Raw genomic sequence first — 25582 nt, 5'->3', positions numbered from 1 at the left:
TGGGGCAGAGGACCTGATGAAAGAGAATGCCAAAAAGTCCAAAACACCAAATGTTTTCTTCACCCTGTTTTTTACTATCCTCAGGATTCAGGGATCCCAGGTCCCCAAGACCAGTGGGAAGGTCTAGAGCAAGACAGACTCACCCTCTATAGAGGAGCAACAAGTTAGAAAATATTTTTAAAAAATGGGACCTGAGCAGATGCATCGACAAGAGCTGAGGAATCTAACCAATGTAATTATGAGGCCACTTTCAATTATGTTTGAAAGGTCATGGTGATGGGGAGAGGTTCCTAAGGACTTTAAGAAAGTAAATGTCACTCGTACCTCTAAGAAGGAGGCTCTACATGCTAATGAGCCTCTCCTCAGTCTTTAGGAAGGCGATAGATTAAGTGAACCTGGTAAACACACCCAGATATAAGGTGACTGGGAGCACTCAGTACAGATTTATGAAGGGGACATCATGCCTAACAAACATGATTGCATTCTGCAGTGAAATTTAAATTGAAAATACAGGCTCTGCAAACAGGGAGAGAGTGGTTGATGTTATTTATCTCTAACAAGCCTTTGGTACAGTCTCCCATAACATCATCACAAACAAGCTAAATACAGGTGGACAATGTGGGGGGTTGAAACATGGCTGAACTGCCATTCTCAAAGGGTTGTGATCAGTGGCATGAAATCCATCTGGAGACCATTCACTACTGGCGTATCCCAGGGGCTAACAGTGGGGCCAGTACTGGTTGGCATCTTTATTAATGATCAGGAAACCTCGGAGGGACTGCAGCAGGCCAGAGAAATAGACTAACAGGAACCTCATGAAGTTTAACACATTGAAACAAAAGGCTGATTCTGCTTCAGGTAGGAGGTTGAACTCTAATTCAACAGCCCTTAAAACCCTCTGACATTCCTTACAACCTGAATTATCCCATGATTCTTAAACAGTGGAGAAGTGCTGTTAGTCTACTAGATGGCATATGCACCCACAGTGGACATCAGAAAACTATGCAGAGCTGCAAAATAGTCTTTGCAATGTCAGAAAAGGCACATAAACATTAACCTCAAATTCTCGTACTCCCTGTAGCTATCTGTCACTCAAGGTAAAGTAGCATAAACATCTGTAATGTTTAAGTTCTATGGCTAATGGTGAGAAGTGTTGACGCTTGTTTGATGACATATGAAGTTAGTATAATCACAGTTTCACTTTTAAAACTTAAAAAAAAGTTTTCATTTTTAAAAAACACACAAGAGAATTAGGGTTGAAAACTTCAAATTGTAATAATCTTCAAAACATTTTAAGATGTTTTCATATAAGCACTACAGTTTTAGTGTTATCAGATAACTATATCAAACTCCAGATTTGCTACTTTATAAAAAACCTATCAATTAGCTAAATATTTTAGATATGCCTAGGACTTGAATTGTGGTAGTGATGCAAGGCAGCAGGAGAATAAAAATTTAAAAAAAAAATGTTTAGCATTTTTTATATGATAGATAACAGTCTATCAAGCAAGTGACTCTCCTTCAGCCTCTCCAGGTTTCTAAGAAAGATGAGATAGATGAGATATGGGGAGGCTAAAGCAGGCTATCTTTCAATGGTAGAAAGAACACCACAGAAAATGGAATGCAAAAAAGATGAGGTCACAAAATGTCTTAACTTTTACTGGAAGGAACTTGCACAGTACACTTCTTTTCACTGGCATGATTCCAGAATAACTCCGAAGTCTAACACAAACTAGAGAAAAGCTAGGTTCTACGTGTCATGGCTTGAGCTCAGCGGGCAACTGAGCACCACACAGCTGTTCATTCCCCTCTTGTTCCCAGTACGGAGGAGAGAATAAAGCAAAAGCCCCTGTGGGTCCCTCATAGCTGCAGGTGGGTCTCTGCTCCACCACAGACCTCCATGGCACAGCAGGGATGGCCCTAATGTCTCACAACAGGCTGCAGGGGTGATCTGCATCGGGCACCCCCCATCTTCTCCTCCTTTCTTCCACTGACATCAGGGTTTGCACAGATGTTCTCCTCGCATCTTCTTACAACTCGCACAACCCCTCCCAGGTTCCCCTTCTTAAATACGTTATCAAAGAGGCCCAGGTGATTGGCCCGGCCTTGGTGCAAAAGCGGGTCCGACTTGGAGCTGGAGGAGCTTCCAGAAGCTTCTCACAGGGAGCCACGGCTGTAGCCCCTTCCCCTGCTACCAAAAAACCCTGCCACTCTCTAAAACCCAGGACACTAAGTTTCACTTATTTAACACGCTATTTGGACAAGAATGCCTCAACATATACTTTAAGACCTTACGTGTACCCACAAAATGTTATTTTGCTGATACACATTATCTGCAACAAGAGCATTCACTGGAGACTGAGAAAGAACACATTTTCTTTCCATTTATTAAACTAGTTCAGTTCAATATTTTAAAATTTTGAGTTAAAAAGGTATTTGAATTTGGAGAAGGAAAACCATTTTTCTTGTTCTAAACTCAAAAAAAAAAAAAGGGGGGGGACGACAGGAAAGACTATTAAACCTTCTAATGCTGAAGAACAGAGTAGCCTGATAATTCAACAGATTCTCTCCCAGTTCTAATTCAGAAGCATTTCATCCACTTTCAGTATTTTAAAAGCACTCTTTTCAACATCATGACTATCCTGTAATACTTGTCATTTTCTTTCTTCCCTCTTCCTTCTGACATTAGTTCTATTTTGCTTCATAGCACAAACGTTACAATTATCCTGATAATGGTTGTCAAATAAAGTTGAAATCCTAAACTGAGGGATAACAAGCATCTGCGCTTCAAGTTAATTATATTATATACGCTACCCCAGTTCTTACACTTTTCCCTATGTATCTTCTCTTACACACTGGGTGAGACACTACTGAGCTTGACTCCTACAGCAGTCTTGCATATTCATAAGATTATAACACTGACTAAGGTAATACGGCTACATTACCTGTCATTTAGACTGAACTTGATATACCTCTATGCCCAGAGGCCTTCAAACGTGAACAGCAGTTCACATGGAACAACTTCTCAAGCCATTCACCGTTTCTGTAGATGTTTTCCATCATATGGATCATATAGTCAATTATTTCACTTAAAACCTTATTGAAGAGTAGTGTTCCTTTACAAGTACAAATTACATATAACACCCAGAATTCCTAGAAAAGCAACACATACAAGCTACAAAGAACATTAAGAGAACATCAAGAACATTTATTTCTTCCCTAAAACTATGGGAATAAACTTTCTTCTGTATATCCTGCAACTACTGCCAAGAGAAGCACTGGGGAATATTTAGGGAAACATTCAACTTCCCTCTCCATTTTAATGACTGAAGCATATCACATGGCTGTACCAATGGTTTCCCTATGTGGAATGTTTTCACTGCACCAAAGTGAAACCAGTTAAATCAGTGTCACCTGCTGTCTTCAATATTAAGCAGTGAAGGCATCACCAGCAGCGTATTTCCAGTGCCCTTATTGATAAATTTTCTCTGCAGGAAATTTTTTTAATATGCAAGTTTGCTGTGTGATAAGTGCAATGCATCAGACAACCATAACTCATAGCATATGTAATATTTTTAAATTAATGGAATTTAAATCAATCTTTTCACCAAAATTAAACAGTAGTTCTGTCTTTGTATGGCTCTATAGTCGGGATCTACAAACTCAAGCTATTTACATTGAGTCTTCATAACTGCTGCACAGTGGCACCTATCTTATTTTGAAAAAGAAAACAGAACAACAATACGTGTGTTTGCACATGTGCCTGCCTGCATTTGTAAAGTGCAGATAACAGCTTTCTCCACTCGCACTTTCTTTTGCCCTCTGGTGGCTTTGTATGTCCCTACACGTAACGGAAGTGCAGAACCTATTTTTGTAGGAGTTGAAAAAAAGACTGGGAAAATAAATCGGTCTGCACATATATTTCAAAAGAATTATATTTCTTATTCAAATCTAAAGAGAAGCAGTGGCAAGCACAAACACAGAAGATGGCAGTAACATAGAAAATTATTTTTCAAGTATTTAATTTCAAAATGGTCGAGGAAAGGTTTTTAACCAACCTTAAGAGTGATGCTTCCATTAGTCACTCACTTTACAGACAGAATCTATTTTTGTTGCAGTGGTAACAACCTGACTTAAAGAAAAAAAATCTCAATATTGTTACGCATGAGAAAGATTTTGCTTTTAAATTTCATTTTTCCTCTTCCTAGTGAGAGAAAATCATCTAGTTTTATCCCATGGATTTAAAACAAGGATTTATCTGAAAGGCTAAAGTTAAAATGAGAAGAGGCATTCCACCGTGAGCTCCACAAATAGCGTTATTAGTGCCACAGTGTCAACTTCTAGTTTTACAGGAGTTGAAACTTCGAAGTAATTTTATGTCATGCCAAAGGCAAGAACAACTGAAGGACTTCAGAAAACTTGGTGACCAAAAAAGCAACAGATGAGCTTCTCTGTATACAAAAGACTTAGTTAATGCATGTAGAGAAAAATAATTTAAGCCCTTCCATCATGATGCTGCACTTGGAACTGGTAGTTAACAACTCAGAAAAGAAGCTCTTTGTGTCAAGAATTACAGTTCTCTGAACCTAATGTGCAGCAGAAGCTACAGAAGGCAGCAAAACATCAGGAATCCTCACAAAGGGCACGAAAATAAAATTGAAAGGATTGTTTCACAGCCCCATAAAAACTTGATATGCCTGTATGTCAAATGGAGAGTGCAATTCTAGCATCTGCATCTGAAGAGAGGCCTATAAAGGTTGGAGAAGGGTAACATGAATGATCATGATAGAACAACTGTCTTACTAGATGATCAACAGGTTAGGACTCTTTCATTTGGGAAGAACATGAGCTAGGTTTACAGAAACAGAAAAGCATTGGCAAGATAAAAGAATTCCTATTACAGGTCAAATATTGCAATCTTAGAACCAAGTGGCACTCACTGAAACAGTACAAGGTAAGTTTAAGAAGAAAGGGTAGGGAGTTTGGCCAGGGAATAGTGGACTGAAAATCTGTTACAGAAGTTTATGGCAGAAGGTAATCTCAACTGGTTCAAAAAGTGATTAGAGACCTGTCTATAGACCTGTCTACGCTGTTCTGCATAGGATCTCCTGTGGTTGCTGTAGGTCATGATACTGGTACAGATGAACAAATCATTGGTGTGATCAACAGGCTGGCACTATTCCATTTGGAAGGAAAAGGTAAAGGTAGTTCCTTATATACTTCAAGTTAACTCTCATGGAAACAGTGGCATGAAGGTAAAATGCCTTGCTGCATCTCACCCATTCACTCCGTACCAAAAATAGTTCACACTAACAAACAAGAGATCATTGTGTCATTCCTTTCCCCCCGCCCCCAGCTCTGTAGGTTTTCCACTAAAATGATAGTTATGTCCATTAAAGTTTTAATTCTATACAGGCAAAGATTACCCTGATAATCAGTATATAATGATACCTTAATAAAATATCTTGAACAAAAGAATACAGAGCAGCATTTAAATTAACTTCATACATTGTTTAGAAAACGTAGGTCCCAAACTGCACATTTAGCAAGGATTTAAATTTCTCTGTGACTTCTTGAGAACAAGGAAGTTATCTATGCGACCTTACTTTACCTTTTAGGAAAAATTACTTTTCTTGAAAGGATAAGAATTTAAAAGGATTGCAAAATCAACATGCCAGTACGTAGTAAATATTCTGATGGGCTTTATGTAAATAGGCAGTAACTCTTATTTGACCTGTCTGCCAAAAATAAGATTGGAGAGTCTGCCTCCAATTGTTGTAATATGCTGTATTTGACACTTTTGACAGATCTTGATGAGAGTTTCTCAAAAATAAAAGCTCATCTCAAAACAACGACTGAATTGGGGTCACTTGCAAGTTTAACCATTTATAGGTAAAAAATCCTTGAATTTATCAGAAGTCAGCACATAATAAAAATCCTGTGGACAACAAGGAAATTAATTTTCACTGACATGGAAGCCTAGCTATTATGAGTCATGAACAAATGACATAGCTTTTCAGTAGGTATACCAATAATAATAATCTACATTTGAACTTCTACTTCCTTATGCCTCTTTCATTTATACTTGTCAAGGACAATTAAAAAGATTTCACATATCCATGAAGCAGGATGGAGGGCGTGGGTGGGGGGGAAACAAACTGTAAATCCCCCCGAGAGTGACAGGGGCAGATTGCTTCTACGGTAGCATCACTCCTTTTGAAAGATGTTTCCTACCTGTATGATTCAGAGGACAAACGGCCTTATAAATATGACTGGAAGCAGATGCTGTATATACATCAGGGAAAAAGAACCCATACATATATACATATCCACACATACGAAAAAAGCTTCAGATCTGTAAAATCCCACACCATCATGCTTAGAGGTAGCTAAAACGCCTTTTTTGAAGGAAAAAAAAAAAAATTAAAAAAAATCACTAAACCAAAACCATAGGAACTTCTCCATCTAAGAGCATCTTTCAACTTTTGATTAAGAGCCTTGTTACATCAATTCAAGGCCTCTCTCCACTAGCAGTAGAGATTTCCAAACATTATTACATCAGCATCTTTTTCAAAACACACAGAGCGCTTACAACTTTCCATTTGATTCTTGACCCCACAAATAGAAGCATTTCTTTCCAGAAGGGCTTGTTAGGTGTTGGAATGGGCTGCCCAGGGAGGTGGTGGAGTCCCCATCCCTGGAGGTGTTTGAGAGTAGAGTCAACATAGCACTGAGGGATCTGGTGTAGTTGGAAACTATCAATGTTAGGTTAATGGTTGGACTGGATGATCTTCAAGGTCTTTTCCAACCTAGATGATTCTGTAAATTGTGTAAAATAACCTCCTTCTACCTGCTGAATACAAGTACCTGTTTCCCTCATGCAATCTTAGCACTCAACAAAAATTATCAAAAACCTTTGCATGTTACATCATTTTGATACATTTTATCCCTTCGAGAGAAGCAAATAACATCAGTTCCCTTGTTTTTCAAAGCATACAGCGAGACTGCTAGTGTCATCTTTGACTTTGAGGCAGTAGTATTACCTGTCAAGTAGTTAATTTAAAAAAAAGTTTTAACGTCTCAGTAATATTACAGGGGATAATAACTGGATACTGCACAAAGATTTTCTTTTAATGCATTTTTTTTAAAATTGTTTGATTAAAAATAGGAAAAGTAGCTAATATATAGGGAAAGTCTGTTTAAAAATAAATCTTTTATCCTGCATAAGTCAGCTCTAGAAAAAGAATTAATCTGTGGCCTGAAAAACAGCAAATCCAGATGACTGAAACTAAAACAAACGAAATATTCAGGAATCAAGATTTTTCTCTATTACTAGCTGCAAAGTGCTTTTAAAAAGTTACTCAAGACACAAAAATCTCTCTCCAAAGCAGGTACACATCATTACTCTTTCAGTTCAATCATTATTATACTCTGCAAATTTCCTATATGAAAGGCATACTTCTCCTCTTAGATAAAAAGCAAAGAGCCGTGGAAAAAAAAAGTGCTCTTCTGTTTGCACCTACTACATCTTTCTTTCATGAAGTAATGTCGCTCATATGTTGGTTATGTTAACTATCTATAAGTGTGATAAAGCAAAAGAAAACTCAGTATCTCTCCCAATATAAAAGAGGAAATTGCAACATTTTTTTCATGAGTGCACCAACCTATTCCATTAGCTTACTTCAGTGAGCTATGAAATGCAAAATATACAATTCCACCTTTCTTGAATACCACATTGCTCCACTTATTTAAGCCACATCAAAAAATAGGTATTACTGATGGATACACACCACATTTCTTCTGTCTCCCAGTTTCAACAACAGTCAAGATTTGCCAGAAGTACTGGGCTCAGACACAAGAGATGGTCACAATACCAACAACTGTTCCAGACAGCATTGTCTCATTTGACTGGTACTTCAATTAGGAAACAGTCAAGAGTCTTTTTAAAAATAAGAAAAAAATTGCAATACATAAACCTGTTTTAAAGGTTTCAATTGTTTAATTTGGTTGCATTAGTACTTAAAATAAGTTGTCAAACTCAGTATTCCTTATTAGAACTCCATGCAGTGTGCTTTCTTCTATACATTTCTATTTAGATGTGTCAGTAATCATTTAAGAATCAGATCTTGTTTTCTGCAAAAGTTTATGTCTGATTATTCTAAATAAAGATGCATGAAGAACAAATAATAAAGCTTAATGTTCAGAAACTAGATAAACTAAATCTAGAACACAAATAAGCTAGAATAGAAAACATTCATATGAATTAATAAGTCCAATAATGGAAATCAGAAATCTCACAGAAACTTAAGAGTGGATAGAAGCTCAGCTCTAGCAATCTCAGTTCTCTCCCAAAGAGAATTTTCAATTAACATGCATATTGCTATAACATGCTATAAATAATAGCAAACTGAAATATAGGCCTTCCTAAAAACAAATAATTTTATATTCTTTGCTCACTATACTCTCTAGAACAATACTTGAGCTCAAAAATAGATACAAATTGAATAAATTAAGACTGGTTAACATTAAATGGTACATTACATACATGAAAACTGGACTTCATAAGCCATCTCATATCATCTTGGTGTTCATTTATGTAGGGAAGAGATACATAAATTCTTTAAAATGTTTCACACTATTCCAACGCAATTCTCTTTAAGAAAAAAAAAAAAAAATACAATCCACTCAAAAAGACTAAAGAAACTTAGAAACTCGGTTTTGTTTTCTTTAAAGGAGACTTCAGACAACTTTCTCAGATTCTTCTCTGAAACTACCCCAAAAAATTACTAAAACAACTTTAGAGTTTCAGGCCAGATTACCTCTTTCTCATCTTCTCTATGAATCACTGGCAAGGTGAGGAAGTTATGTCCAGTAAGTCAACCAGAGAGTAAAGAGTAATCAAAAAACAGGTCAGTACTATGTCAAGCTCGCTCAAAATGCCCACAATCTTTTTTCAATTTAGAAAACAGAAAAAGCTCTCTATTACCCTAATTATCTTCTATAATTGTCGAAAGATTAACATAAGATTTGTGAACGAAACTCAAATTTTAGTGCTTATTTCAATCCAAAGTAACTACAAGAACAAAGCAATCCTGGAACCTTCTCTCTAACACAGCCACATGGTTGAGCAGCAGGAATTTGCATCTCCATAGCAGTTCAGATGCAGAAACCCTGAAACTCACTACCTTCACAGAATCACAGAATTGTCTAGGTTGGAGAAGACCTTGAAGATCACCCAGTCCAACCATTGACCTAACACTGACAGTTCCCAACTACACCAGATTGCTCAGCGCTATGTCAACCTTACTCTTGAACACCTCCAGGGATGGGGACTCCACCACTGCCCTGGGCAGCCCATTCCAACACCTAACAACCTGTTCTGTAAAGAAATGCTTCTTAATACCTTGTTCTTATATTCTTGGACGGTATTTCCATGAAAGAATGGATTAATGTTTACTATAACAAATAATATTTATTCCAATTGACAGCACAAATTTCTTGCTTTTCAGAAAGAAAAAGTACTCCTTTCCTCAAGCGATGCAAGTAGATTTTTCAAGCCTCATGACAGAAAATCTTCACACCTGCCTCATCTAGGAAATGCACAGAGATCCTTAATCTCAACAGCTGTGCACTTAGTTGGGTTACACAAGGAGCATTCCTACTGTTTCTGATGAGATATTTAGATAAGAATTTATAGTTCTCTGTGGGCATATCTGCATTTAACATACAAGAAACAACATTATATACACACTTCACCTGCAATTTTAAGTAGAGTTTGATGCTGGTATGATGTTGTTTTGAAAGACATTTATTTCCACTTTCAAAAGCAAACATATAAAACAACAAAAAGAACGACACCTAAAATAACAGTATTATTTGCCATACTTTGCATTAATCAGGCAAACAATACTTTTACTATGCTGCTTTCCTTGACATGAATGCAGAAGTGAACTTCTAAACAAGATGACCTAAGAATATGAGACAAATGAGGTATAGGTAAAGGTACAGCAGATGTTTTTAAAAACACCTACCTTGATAATTCCAATTTAAAGTGTTTACACATAACTAGATATTCAATCTTTGCACATTCAAAAACATAAAACCACTTAAGTTTAACATGGTTAGAAAAGACTTACTTTTATTGTAACAGGTTGCTAGTACACCTTTATCTGCAGGACTGGTACAGATGTGCCAAATTTCACCCACTTGATGAAGGAGAACATTTTTGTTTATAATGTTATTTTCATCATCAAAATCTATGATGTGAATCTGCAAATACAATGAAAGAGAACATTAGGGTTTCAAATGTTTTCCTGTGGGTCTTAATTATACACAATGACTACACAGAACAATTTAATGAGAATTTTATAACAGATATCTACTTTAATTAATTGTTAGATTAACAAATTTAGTATATCCTTCATGAAGTGAAGAATATACTTATCTAGAAAAACACAAGCAATTTTCCTGTTTTGAGGCAATGCCATGTTTATTCTTATCAATTTTTCAACTTAAGGTGTGAAGATGATTTTTCATTTTATGGCCAATAGTAAAGAAGCCACCCGAAATTGCAATTCAACACTACAGTGATAAACAGAAATAACAACATTACAATCCTTAGTCTGAATGTCTGCACCAATTCTGTATCCAAATCATCAAATGCAAACATCCTATGAAGAAAGAAGGGGAGAAGAGTGAAAGGACTCTCACTTGAAACAAATACTGTAAACATAGTAAGAAACTTTTTTGAGAGTTCACTTCAGCAATCACGTATCTGCACCAGTACATAAATCTGTAATACTTTTTATACTATATAGAAAAATAAAACATTGAACTGAAAGATGAAGAAAAACAACAAAATATATACATAAGACTTTTAAAATACATACAGCTAGGTTTGCTTTTTGTGACTTTGATTTTTGTTTCTTGCAGTGGTTTTTTGGTGGTTTGTTGGGGGTTTTGGTTTGGTTTTGTTTTTTGTTGTCATTGGTTGTTTTTTTAAAATATGTCTACATTACTGTCATTCTCCCTCCCTATTTTTACTTAGCTGTTTTTCTATAGTTGCCTCAGAAATAGAAGAAATTCAGAAAGATCTTAACCTAGCACAACAAACACAAGTAACTTTACTCACAGGACTAATTTCACTAAGCTCAACAGTGAACAAATAAATCCTAGAAGACACAATTTTTAGAGAACTGTATCCACATTAAAAATTCATTAGCATAGTCAGGTGAACAATGAAGAGAAAAAACCAAGAACCATCCTATCATAATTACTGAATTAAGGCTACTGAACTACTGAATTACTGAAAAAACCTTAGCTACACAGTATTACAGAACATTTTCTTAAAATACAGAAGCTACTAAACAAGTCTCAAGTTAGTGTATAATATTACCAATTTAGGGTGGGTTTTTTTAAAGGGCTGAGCTTACATGTTATCTTTTTCTTTTTCATCCAAACACTGTTATCAGCAACTCCTCCTTTATATATAATGCTGGATCCTGTATCATTCTTCCATTCTAAAATCCAAGGCATATAAGCACCTCTGCAGTCTATTAGCAAGTTCTCTTATCAAACTTAATTTCTTGCCCTGAACCCAGAAATCTACCTAGGAATCAGGACACTATCCATCTCCAGAATCCAGGCATTATCCATCTACCCCCAATAACTGCATATCCATCTTCCTGTCCAACTTGAAGAGTGACCCTCCTGCCTTTCAAAACTCTTCGGAGTAATATCACTTCGACTTATCTATCATTTTGTTTTATTTTGGCTTTCTGTACATGCCCTTTCTGATCTATTTGCTAGATCCTGACTGAAGAGCTTGTGTCTATACAGAAAGGTCTTGCTCATTTCATCATTAAAGATCAGTTTAACCTCATCCCTTGTTTTTTAGTTTTGTTTTTTTTTTAAATAAGAATTGGAAGACATCAACTATTCAACCTTCTACAATGCTCTTATCAGATACTTTTTGATGTACCGGATAAACTTACTACTCAAACTGTTAACAAGTCAAACACCTACTTTACAAGCACAGAAGTGGGAGATAAAGAATACCAACATATTCACAACTGTAAGCTAAAACATCTTCAACATACTCAGGGCAAGAAGAGTAACTCCTGTTGTTATTGTTACACAGCAAAATATTGTTAACTGGCTATTGATACAGAGAGAAGGTGATCTCTTAGTTTACTGAAACAAGTATTTAACAGAAAAACAGCATGAAAGATGGGAAGATCTGTCACAGTTTAAAGATTAAAAGTTACCTGAGTTTCCCATATAAGTCATCATATTGTGCTTGTTTTCAGCTATCACCTCCCCCCATCCACCAAAAAGAAAAAAAAGGAAAAAGGAAAAGAAAGGGAAGGCAATCTTCCATTCTTCCACTGGAGTCACTGGAGTCTCCTTTGGCAGCTCAACACAAGTCCCTGAAGATGAACTTCAAATCTAAATACTATTTACTATAGTCACACACACCCTCTACCTGTACTAACCAAGTTAATAGGGTCACTTGGCACATAAGCTACAGGTGTGTTCTTTACCCTATCTGAAGCCCTTTGAAGGCACAGATAACCAATTTCTTCTCTGCTGTTGTGTTTCTGCTTCAGCTGACATCATAGATAGCTAGAAACTGCTGGAACACACAGTTAACTGATTACAAGGTCCAGACAGACTTTTAGGAAACAAGAAATTTAATTCTTATGCACGGGTATTGTTTATACCCTTTTGAGCTGAAAAATGACATTTCACAGCTATGCCAAACAACAGATTCTACCACAAGTCGATCAGCTTAACAGAAAGAACAGCAAAAGTTCCCCCAATGTTTTTCTGCTAAGAATCTTCTTCATTGTGTCAATTTGAATACATCATAAATTGTTTTTATCATATGGAATAGTGACTTTACTAAATACTAAGGACAAAAGAATTTTCATACAAAATATACTAGTACCAAATACTGTACTGGTGTGATGCCATCAAGACAAGTATTCGCAGAAAAACATATTCGTCTATAATAACTGTCTAACAGAACTGAATATTGTGGTTTGATCCCAGTGGGAAACTCAGCACCACACAGCTGCTTGATCATTCCTTCCCCCTCAGGAATGGGAAGGAGACAATAAAGCAAAAGGCTCAGGAATCGAGATAAGGACAAGGAAAGATGACTCACCCGTTATTGTCATGGGCAAAAGACAGACTCATTAGGGGATGAAAAAGAGCATCATTTAATACAAACACCACCAACACTTAATTTTCCAATTAGAGTAAGACAGTGAGAAATAAAACCACATGTTAAAAAACCCTTCCCCCCACCCCTCCCTTCTTCTCAGGCTCAGCTATGCTCCTTATTTCTCTACCTCCTGCCACTCTGCAGCGCAGGGGGCAGACAGAATGGGGTTTGAGGTTATCCATTGTTTCTACCACTTCTTCCTCCTCAGGGGGAGGACTCCTCGCACTCTTCCCCTGCTCCAGCGTGGATCCATCCTTCAGGCTGCAGCTCTTCCCAAATTGCTCCAGTGTGGGTCCTTCCCACAGGCTACCATCTTCCCAACGATGAATTACAACAGCAAGGGCTTCCCTCAGAGTCCCAGCCTTCTTTGGGTACAGACAACTGATTCAGTGTGGGGTCCTCCGTGGGCTGCAGGTGGAGATCTGCTCCACCGTGGACCTCCATGGGCTGTGGGGGCACAGCCTGCCCACTCACCACAGGCTGCAGGGGAATCTCTGCTCTGATACACCTCCCCCTCTTCCTCCTCCTTTCTTCCACTGACTTCAGTGTTTGCACAGGTGTTTCCCTCACAACTCCAAGCCCTCCTCTCAGGTTCCCCTTCTTAAATATGTTATCACAGAGGCACAGCCACCATCACTAAATCTCAGCCTTGGCCAGAGGAGGGTCCAACTTGCTGGAGCCAGGGAAGCTTAGAGAAGTTTCTCACAGGCACCACCTCTGTAGACCCCTCCCCTGCTACCAAAAGCCCGATCACACACACAAACCCAACACACTGAACAAAACTTCAGTTCTGCATGGCGTTATCAATCAATTCTTCAATCATGACCTATCTTTTCCTGATGGAGCATAGAAATTAGCTTTATAAAGGACTAATTAGTGCAGCATATGGACACCATAGATGAGGATATGGAAAAAGGTAAGTATAAGTAAATTAAGTCCACACAGAGAACTTTCTCAGCATGGCTGTACTGTAATGGTTGACGATACATGTAATCATAACTTGTGGAACATTATCCTTGTGGAAAACACCTCTTAGAAATTACTTGCTTTATTACCAGTAACTAAACAAATGAGTTACTAATCTGCTCTAATTACAGCGGGAAAAATTCACACAGAACACAAGTCTAAGTACCGAGGAAAAAGTAGTGAGATTTGAATGAGAACAAAAAACTATTTAGTTCTCCTCAAAATCTGGAGGAATTACTAATTGCTAAGGAAATTACTAAAAACAGAGATTAAAACTAACCAATTTCAACACAAAATATCTTTTTCTTCAAATACGTAATCTCCGTAACTGATTTTCTTTCAGCAGGCACTCACGTGCAGCAGAGATGGGAGAATTGTTTCAGTTTGGCCAGTGCCCTGCTTTGTGCCTATATAATGCTATGCATTAAAGTAAACCATGAAAATAAGTATTTTATGGTCTAAAACACAAGACTGAAAATAACTTGGAGAGTTCTGAGAACGAGAGAGATAAGAGAATGTGACATATACTTCCTTTATATGTTTCCAAAGCATAGAGTAAACGTATCAAACTAAGAATGCTATAGAAAGCCAGTTTAGCAACAATGAATGTATTGAGAACATAAGTTCCAAAAATACACAGTGTAGAACACAATGCATCAAAGAGAAACAATTTCCAGCAAGTTATGAGGACCAAATGCCAAGCACTGTTAATATCTCAAATATTGATAGAATATAAAAATCTTATAAACATTTTCATTTGCTTTGAAATTCCAGTGTTAATAGGCAAATATTTTCACTGGGTCTTCTATGAATGCCTAAATTGCTTCACACAGCAATAAACCTCAATGAGGCACAATTTACTATACCAGCTGTACAACTACTGCTCTTAAATTTGTTCTACATCTACCCATGACCAGGTGTAGTGCAAGTGTGCATTCTGCACATGATGGTACTGAGTAAGAAACCTCTCACTGTCCAGTATTTGGTCAAGCATTAGAGGTTGCAAGCCAGCTCAAGAGTTAGGTTAGTAACTAAACTTAGGTTAGGTAACTAAAAAAGTTTTTAAGTAAATCTAGAGAACTTAGTGCTGAATTAAGCAATAATGACTTCAGGCCTAGGGCACTTTTTGGGGATTAGCAACTAGCTGAGAGGAGCTGATGGCCTGAGGCACAGCTAAAGGCCAATAACCCCCAAACATTTGTTAATACCCTAGCAAGTGTCCTGCATTTCTATTATTAATGTTATTCATTGGAAAAATAAAAGTATATTCAATGAAGTTGAAATATGTGTAAATATTTCTAAAATGGGTAGTATATGCCCAATCAACCTACCTAAATCAGAACATTTAAATTATTGAAGATCTGCTGGATATCAACTTATAAATGAGAATCATTCTCCAACTACAATTTTGTATCAGGATTTAATTAGTTGAACCAAGAAGTAAAAAAAACCATGTAGAAATCACAGTAGAAAACCACATCATAGCCAAGTGTCTGAAGAACATCTGAGACAGCACAATCAGAAATATAGTTGCATGGATTTATTTTTAACTAATTTTGTCTGTCACTTCTTTTGTTACCACTCTCACGAGTATTACCTGAAATGTGAAGAAACCAAATACTCCAGCCCCCTTTTGTCTTTGAATATTTTTTCCCTTGAGCCTCATCCAGTATTACTATTGAGTAACAAACTCAAAACCACACTGGAAATTGACAGCTCACATGTCCCAGAGCTATGGTTCCAAGTTCCTTTAGAGCAGTCCCTTACAGACCAGTTTCAGAAGAGCTGGTGACTGCATCCATTTTAGTTCTGTGGTGGGTGTTAAACATGGCTAACAGCCAGACTCACACCCAGCCACTTGCTCCCCACAAGCAGGACAGGCAGAGAAAACAGAGGATTAGGAATGAGAAAATTCATGGGCCAAGCTAAAGACAGAGAGACCACTTATCAGTTACTGTTGTGGGCAAAACAGACCCAGCACCTTCTCTTCCCCCTTTTCCAGGCTTAACTTTTACTCCTCCCAACTCCTTTAAGCCCCTCCAAGGAGCACAGGGGTGTGGGGCAGTGGTATGGTATGCATGTTCAGCACAAAGCATTTTCTCTCTGATGCTCTAACCATCTCACTCTTTTCCTCTGCTCCAGTGTGGGGTTTTTATGGGCCATGGCTCCTTCAGGAACAACCATCCACTCCAGTGGATACCTGCTCCACCATGAAGCACCTTCTATTCATCCTGATCTTGGTCTTCTTACCTCTGTCGTTTCTCCCACTGTTTCTCAGTCTTCATTCCCTCCTCTCTTTCATCCAGCATTTTCTCCCCTTTCTTAAATGTTTTCACATAGGTGCCCCAGCTGACAGGCTCAGCAGTGTCCTGTGGTGGGTTCACTGGAACCAGCCACATCTTCCATGGGTGACCCCTGGTCTCTTCTCACAAAGGCCACCACTGCAGCCCCCCTGCTGCTAAAGCCTTGCCACCTGCACTCAGTACAGCTTTCTAATTCTTCTGGCCTTAGAATCTTCTTTCAGTATGAATGCATTCACTGAAATTTAGTCACAAAAAGTAAAATTGCCATACAATTAGAAGTGGTGTACTCTTAACTGCTGAAGAAACAGCCCAATAGAAATGGAGATGTGAAAGTCAGTCAAATTTTAAGTTGTTGTTAAACTTATGATCAGAAAGGATATAGCTGACTGCCAATAATTAATAACAAAAAAATCCAGTTTATGAAGCTTCACACAAACAGAACCATGCATGTACCAGGAGTCCTATTAGAGGCAATCAAGACTTAAAGACTTTTGTTTTACTTTGCATCTCTTCTGTGGTTTAAAGATACCTCCAGAGATTCTATAGATTTAAATTAACAAAAACAAGGCAGTTCCTTTACTAAAGCAATCTGATTTAGTCATACCAATATCTTTAGATTCTACTCACAGAAGTCTTCACCTTGACTATTGCTTAATGTTCAAATTCAACAGGGTGTAGAAAGCAGGAGGAATGATATTGGAATAATTTTTTTAAAAAAGAGGAAAAAAATTACAACTGGAGTTTGACAGAAAAATTACCTGATTATCATATCTAAGAGACTGTGTTCCAACCAAAAATCTTATTGCATCCGTTTCTGCTGTCTGAGGTGTTAAAGCTCGTGCCTAGGGAAGAAGAAAGCCATTAGAAAATTCTAATTAATACAATCCATTAATTTCAGCAAAAATCTTGAAGCTTACGTATCAATTATCACTTTAAGTATTACATTCTTACTATCTGCGTACCTTCCTGCCCTTTATGTCTATTCTAGTTAATATATTTTTAATGCAGTTTTTCACATTTGTGAGGTGTGTGGAACATACAGGTGGTAAATACATCATCTGGCCTTCATTATAACAGTGACGGTATTCAGTATTATGGAGTTCTTCCAAACTATTTCTCCTTTATCAACTGAAAAGCTTAATTAGCTACAATATCTAGGAAAGAGGTTGTTCTCACATAAGTTTTCAAACCATCCAGACTGAAGATGCCTGCATAAAAATTAATACTTTTTCTCACCATTAATCACCAAGTTCAGAAGAAAGTTAAAATACAAATCCCTTTTCCGCTCCAGGCTGCTAAAGAATTGTCTGAACGATAGAAGAAATAATTTGTTATCTACCTATTAAAATTTTGCCATAATCCTATTATGTTATTGTATTATTGTTAATGAGAAAGCAAGTTGAAGAAGCGAGGCAGAGTCTCTAGCACCACACCAGTCTAGAAGCAGCAAAACAAAACAGTTAAGGGCCATGGGAGACACTGAGAAATAAAGTACAGCGTTTGAACTAAACCCACAATTGCTAGTTTGCACTAGTCATTAGTAGAGACTCTCTTTGCTAGTTTTGAGTAAATGGGAGGTAAACTAACACTCAAAGGCACTTTTAGCAGCTGTAAGTAAACCGTGAGGAATACCCACTACTTCCTCATGCAAAGGATACCCTAATAATATCATTCAATATGAATTTTTTGTCAAAACAGAAAACAAGGTTTTGGAATTCACATCCTATTTGGCATAAAAAAGTTCCGATCTCTTCAGACACTAAAGCCTGTATTGCAAGCAAATACATCAGAAGGATTCGGGTAATTGTTGAAGGGCCCTTCTTACTGCCTTCCTGTTGTACAGCTAGCTAACGATTACATTCTGGATTCAAAAACATTTAGCTTCAATATAGTCCTATTTGAAACTTATTTTTAAATTAATATCAGAAAGATGCCTAGAAGCTTGGTAGATAATATTTTAAATACATTGTATCACAATGCATAAATTGAGAATTTAATTCTAGAATACCAACTTGAAGAGATTTGATTTTTCTTAAATAAGGCAAAGAAATCCAAGCTCTTGTCTGGCGGTAACAATCAGAACCAACTCATTTTTCGGAATAAACTCTGAACTCCTACAGAGCAGATACTTTTATATTGCATCCGAATTAGACAATGTAACAGTTTGCTTAAAATTAAGCATAAAAAGTTAAGAAATACAACGAGCTCAGTAAGTATAGACTAGTAGTGTAACATTTATATAGAAGAAAAACACTAGAGACCACGATTCAGTGAATAGTTTGTGTTTAAAACATACTCAAATGCAGATCAGAGATCAGTATGAATCCGTACCAATTTGTTTGCACTCTCCTATTTATGCAGCACTTACCTATAACAAGCCTAGACAGCGTTTCTGACTGACAGAAACCACTAAAGTTCACCAAGAAGATTGCAGAAAAGCTTTTATTTTGTCTTGAACAAAATTTACATTTGCAGATCTTTGGCAAGAGCTCCTTTTCACTTCAGATCTGCTTTCAATTATTTTGAAGAAAACACTAGAAATAAGCCAACAGCTATGCATCTCTTCCAATTAAGCAAGCTTCTATTGTTTCTGTAAGTCAAACAGTAGAAGAGACCTCCAGGTTCTCCAATAAAATAATGAAATAAAGGGGGTTTTCACCCCTTTTAAAGCCCTTCAAATAAGTCTTAGCATGCTGCTTTCAAAAATACATCAGGTTAGACACAAAGTTCCCAAAATAAAATTTTTGTCAATACATGGTAACATTTATATTACCAGCTTCTCTATCCCTTGTTTAAAATATTTTTTAATTACTTCCCATTTTCCAGGGAAATAAAAGGCCCATGAGATGTGTTTAAATACTTTTCTTGAAACACACTACTGTCTATTCTCTTTCATAATAGACTACAACATCCATAGAATACAAGGTTCAAACCCATCAATAATTCATAAATCGGGAAGATCCAATTCATAACAGAAATAACAGTAAAATGGACTTTCAGTTGTCTCATGCATGAAGTTATGACTAATTTTGTCTACTTTGAGACAGTTTTAGTAAAACATAAAAGTTATTTCAACAGATAATGAAGACACCAAGTAACCCGTGATGAACAACATAACTGAATTTGGAGTCCTGTCAAGATCAAGACAAGTGCATTAAGTTTGTCATCTTGTACTATAACCTGTCAGAGCTAGTTGCTAATAACATCTTTCACAAAAGCCTCCTGCCTCATGACTGCAGCTACTATATAGAAAATAAACAAAAAGCATAGTATAATGAATATTGATTAACCTAAACTGATAGAGCTTATTATTTTTATACAAAGTTAACATCCATGAAAAACTAAACTGCATATAGTCCCAAAAAGAGTTTACTACCTAAGATATTAAGGTATTATTTACTAATAAAATTGCTGTGATGTGTAGAAAATTCCCAGAATGCACATCTGAAAGATGCAAACAGTGAGAAAATGAGTTGTCCTTACACGTACTGTCACAGCAAAGCCCCACCTAACTGATGCTTCTAGGCAGTGAAACAATAATTAGATCATTTCATTTTCAAGAAGGCCTAAGACTAGGAAAAAATTATTAGAAAGCAAAGATTAAAAAGTCATGAACTACAAAGAACCTTTTGGTTACATGTCCAAATTTCATATTCACCAACAGCTCTACGAGGAAATGCGCATGGTTTAAAGCAAGTAGTTTTATAAAACAGGTGATACAGAGGCAACTTGATTGGGACTGATGCTCTAACCAAATATTTTAACAGTCTAGAAGGAAATTATAAGTATGCAGTCAAAATTCCAGCCAGCTAACACACAGGAAATCCTGCCTTTGGAAAGCAAAGACCAAAGACTTCTCAATGCCATACAAGTCTGCCAAGAAATCTGCACAAACCACCACTCCTTTTAGAGGCTTTTCAAAGTCTGTGTATGTATTCTGCATAATAGTCTGTGGCTTCCCCAGTTCTCATTTATTCCACTAAACTAGGGGTTGCGCACAATCACAAAACAGAAAACCAAAGGAATGCAACAAATATCAATTTATCCCTGCATTTTCCGAAAAAAACCCAAAAATCTCTATGTGTGACATTAGATGTTGAGCAGCTGTTGCAGAGATGCAGGAAATAGCTTCACCATACTCCACAGGCATTCCTGACTAGTACTCTGTACATACAGGGTTAGACACTCTGAAACAAAGAAATTAACTCAACAGTCAGAATCCAATATAACGGTTAAGAAGGTATTCTTTTATTAGCAACACTAGGTTCAACCCTGGAAATTCTCCACCATAAGGGCTCCCAAGAATTAGCAAGGGACAACAGTCTACATATACACAAATCATACATTGTCTAGGAAATCTCGATTTCCTAGAAAGGGGTGTCTTATGATAATGAGTTCCCAGAATTCATTTACATAGTCCGAGCATGTGTAGTGAAAATAGGGTGAGGGTCTTTGCTGGCGGAGGGAAGAAGTAAGTAGTCTTCTTCACAGTGTTTGCTAGTTGACCCTCTTTCCAGAGCATGTGCTGTGAAGTAAAGTCCAAGTGTCTCTCTCCTAAATCAGCAGAACCACTTTCCTATCATAGGGTCTCTGTGTCTCTTTGTTCGAGCCCCCCTTATCTCATCCTAGGAGTGGCCCAAGTGTCCACCAAAGGCCTTGAGTCTGCTACCAGCGATTTACATAGGGAGCTTAATGAGTGTTTTAATCTTACCTAAACAGACAAAGAGACCTAAGGAAACAGTTGAGAAGTCAGGAGTCCTTGAGAAACAAATGAACCAAAACACAAGCAAAGCTTTGAAACAAATGAAGCAAAGCACAAGCAAAGCTTTCATAATCACATCACAGTTTAGTCTTAATAACTGTCAGAAATTCATTTGTTTGAGCTCTTTCATTTCCTTTCAACTCTTACCCACACTGAATCTTTCAAGGTGACAAAAGCAATTTGGAGAAAAGTTAAGGCTGAGGTAGGTAGGAGACGAAATAAGTATCTTAGGATTCCAGTAGTGCATGTACTCAAATACTTAAGTAAATTTAATGTGTTAATGAGAAATACTAGGTTTCACATGCCATATTCAAAAGGGACTTCTTCATTTTTAAAAGGGCATGCTGGCCTGCTATAGTACAGTTAAAACTCAAATATTCTTTTTAACTTTCTAAACAAGGTGTGAATTCATACTTAAACAGAAATACAAAAGTGAATAGCCTATAGCAAGCAATGGTCATACAGAAGTTCAGTATGGGTTAGAGAGACAGAATCTAGTCAAACGTAACAAACTGGCATTTCCACTTACTTCCTTCTCAAGTACTTTATCAAGTCATAAATTACATACCTAGAGGGGAACAACCACATGCATGCATTCAAAAAAAAAAAAAAAAATTAAAAAGTATTACAATGCATTATCTGTTCCCAAGATAGTACAGCTGCCATGCTTTTAGTATCAGAACCACAAATTCTGCATGAACTTTGAAGATGCTATACTTCTACCACCACAGAAGGGAAGTAAAACTAATCTTGTGGAGGAACAGAGATCAAGAAGAGGGGTGGGAGTGGTAATGAGTCACCTAAAGCAGAGTGTAGGAAGTTTACAAGAAAAGAAAACAAAAAACTTAAATTATTTATTAGTTTTATACATGATTGAAATCCTGTGTTAGCCTTTTCTACTGGAGATGGGAATCAGATTTAAGATTTTACAGCACCTCCCCATATGTAAATATGTAAGTAATGAATAATATAGAAAACTTTTTTTCCTGCTGTTCCTACTGCGGAAACTGTAGCTAGTGCACATGTAACTAGAAAACAAACATCACCTACTCCATTATCAGAAGACCAGTCCTTTTTTACTGTGCACACTGTGGGATTAGAGACATGGAAACATGACTGTTTACTCCTGCACAGGTGTCTACACTCATTCTTAGATTACATCACTAAGATGTAAAAATATAAATATAAATATATAAATATAATATAAATATAAAAATACATCACTACTTTGGCTAGACATTCTGGGCTTAGATTTCCTTTACTGACCTGAAATGTAAAGGTATGTATTTTTGCCTCAAAGTTGGATCTTTGCAGTCACACTTCAGCAGCAGTTATTGCCCTTTCCCAATTAGTTAACATTCTTAGTCTACCATCATAGCAAAACATGGAGGACTCTCTCATTTCACTTGAAAAATAAACAAGAACAAGCAAAAAGAAAAAAAATAAAAATCAGTGGATTAGTTTAAATTGTCTAAAGGGAGGGTATAGAAAAGACTGACTCTGAGGTGCACAGCAACATGATGACAGGCAGCGAATATATGTTGTAACATGGGAAAATTCAGAGTAGACATTAGGAACAAAATACACAGTGAGGGTAGTTAGACACTGGAGCAGGATGCTCACATATGTTGTGGAATTCATCAACGGTGAAAATACTTGGTGAATAAAATACGGTGAAAACTCACTTGGACAAGGCTCCTAAACAACCTCATCTATTGAATCTACTTTGAGAAGGGTGCTGGAATAGATGATCTCCAAAGGTCCCTTCAAATCTACATTAGTTTGGGATCCTATGAAACTCCTGCAAAGTAAACTAAGCTGGTCATGCAATGTGCACAATTATTATCATCAACAGAGCAGTACAGACTGTCATGACAGCTCCTTTTGATGGCAGCTGACATAACAGATTCCCATCTATATCTCCAACACAGTCAATTGCACACCCACTGGATGAGTACACCTTACCTCTATAGTGTGCTTGTTTGAATACAGTGATTTGAGCAGAAACATACTGCCGATGTATCCTTAATGTTGCTTATTTCAAAGAGGTGACTCTGCTATTGAAAGCTTAACATCCCTTTACACTCTTAGTTGAATCTATGCCACAGAATTTAGTAATTTGTTAATCTACAACAGAAAGTAGCAGATTCCAGAACTGCTAGCAATTCTGATGTCTAGTAAGTCTACAAATAAAATCAGCAATTAACAAACTCATGCCAGACTGCATTGCCCTTATCAAAGACAAAGGTGTAAATACATCTCCCTAATGAGACACAGAAAGGATATTCATCAGGAAAGAGAAAAAGGAATAGAAAATGGGTTAAAACAATTATAAAGGGTTGAATATTGATATCAATAAAGAATTACTGTAGAGTTTGAAAAAGTCCATGTGAAGGCTCCAGAGACTTATTTCAACATTTTTAAAGACCAAATTTATAACATTTTTAAAGACCAAAATTTATAACAATATGAAGAATGCCTTGCTATGTCCATCTAAAATAACAGCAAATTAATACTGCTTATCTGTGGACAAATGAAAATGAAAGGAATAGCGTATCACCTGTCATGAACTGGCTACCAGTTTGTAAGAACACCTGTGAAAATGATTCACATAAGAAAGGCCTGAGTTTGGAACCAGTTGTGCACCTTTGTGAATCAAGTTTTGTTGAGCATACTGTGGGCCAAGGTCAAAAATCCTGTTATTATGCAGGAGCCCGCCAAATCGCCTGATAAAGATACAGTAAAATATGCTTGAGAGGAGAATCAAAAAGCTGAGACACATTAATGGAAAGAAATTCTGACTGTTTCCTTGAACAAGCTTGAACATCCAGGGAAAGCCATGCAGTATTAAGGCTAGGAAGATCCAATCCTGACAAGAAAGTTAAAGATCAATCTAAGGAAAAGAATAAGGCAAATGAGAAAAAAAAAACAAAACTTGTCCTAAACCGTGGGGAAAATGTTTGAATTCTACATTAACATCACATATTATTCTCAATGGGTAGGCAAAGGAAAAACAAGAAAATCCCACCAACCAAATCTCAACTCACAGGAAGCTTGTAGGATGTTGCCAGAAGTTCCCAGGTTAGGTAAGCAACTGTGTAGTCTGGTTTCCATGAGGCAAGAAAGAAAAGTAAAAAGGAACATGACCAAGCTGTTTTACTATTTTTTTAGCCAGTAATGGTGTTGCAGAAACAAGCACAGCTAAACATCAGGGACAAGTCAACCTGAGGAAAAAAAACATGCCACAAAGAAAAGATTTGAGCAAACTTCATCAAACTCCTGCTCCAAAAATACCCAGATGTACTCTTCAAGAGAAACCCTGTCCCTCAAAAGTTATTCCCGTCAGGCACACATGCTTAACAGATCCTACTGCATACGCAGTAATTATGGTCAAAAGAATAACAGGCTCACGCTGGACTCCATATAAGCTCATTGCTCCCTTGTCATAGAAGCAGGTTCTGAAATGCATCACATGTAAAGGAAAAGGACAACTGTAAATCCACTGCAAAAATAGATATTTATTTGTGCAATGTAAAGTGTATGCAAAAACCTAGAATACAAGCTCGACCAACAGCAGTATAAAGATAAAGCAGAAGAAACAGCAAACCTTGTGGCAGAATACAGGAAAGACTAACTGGACGCTGGGTATCATGTCCATGACTACACCAAACTCAGTGTGATGTTGGACAAATATCACCTTCTACCCTACCCTGACAATTTAGACCACCTGAAGGATAGAACAGAGCCTACAGAGAGAAGGGACCTTGACAACAGCAAGAGGTGATCCGGGGGGAACACAATAACAAACCTCGAAAAAATAAAGCAGGTTGATTTAAAGTAAGTGCGTTATGGATTTGTAATGCACTGACTCTCTGCACTTCGTAAATTCTGAAACTTTTCCTTCTCTGTCTTTTGAAATACCAGCCAAATAGACAAAGTTGCTTTTTTAATTACACTGTTACTATTTAAGGCATTAACAGACAAAGAAGACAGGATTGGTCCTTCCTTCAATACATATTATGTCTTCCTGATGCATTGCACGAGTTTGGTATCAGCAAACAAGGAAATACATACTGACCCCAACAATGAATATTTGTATTACACTTAATACAATCAAAAGAATTTCTGCAACCCATGTAGCATTTTAAATTCATAGAATCAGTCTGTATTAACAAGCAGTGAACTTGCAATACAAAATGTGAAAGACGCAGTATTTACTTTGCAGTCCCCAAATCTTTTAAAGTTATTTGATCATCTGCCTATGCCGAAAACCAGAAATAGTATACTAATACTTGGGGGCTTGGGGGGGGGGGGGGGGGGGGG

The 25582-nt window shown here is 37.1% G+C and overlaps 1 protein-coding gene across 1 annotated transcript in view; it reads right to left on the bottom strand.

Annotated features, from left to right (window-relative positions):
• The window catches only part of EIPR1 (EARP complex and GARP complex interacting protein 1), a 91032-nt gene that overhangs the window by 59862 nt on the left and 5588 nt on the right, over positions 1 to 25582 (bottom strand). Inside the window, exons 2-3 of the mRNA XM_026845695.1 lie at positions 17256 to 17339; positions 10137 to 10269 (exon numbers count right to left, since the gene is read on the bottom strand). Coding sequence (XP_026701496.1) covers positions 10137 to 10269; positions 17256 to 17339 — 217 coding nt within the window. The remainder of the gene's footprint in view (positions 1 to 10136; positions 10270 to 17255; positions 17340 to 25582) is intronic.

The sequence above is a fragment of the Athene cunicularia genome, assembly GCF_003259725.1.
Source record: "Athene cunicularia isolate RWA chromosome 3 unlocalized genomic scaffold, athCun1 chr3_part1, whole genome shotgun sequence".
NCBI classification, from domain to species: Eukaryota; Metazoa; Chordata; class Aves; order Strigiformes; family Strigidae; genus Athene; species Athene cunicularia.
Note: the sequence above shows the minus strand (reverse complement) of the source record. Positions and strands in the feature narration are given on the sequence as shown.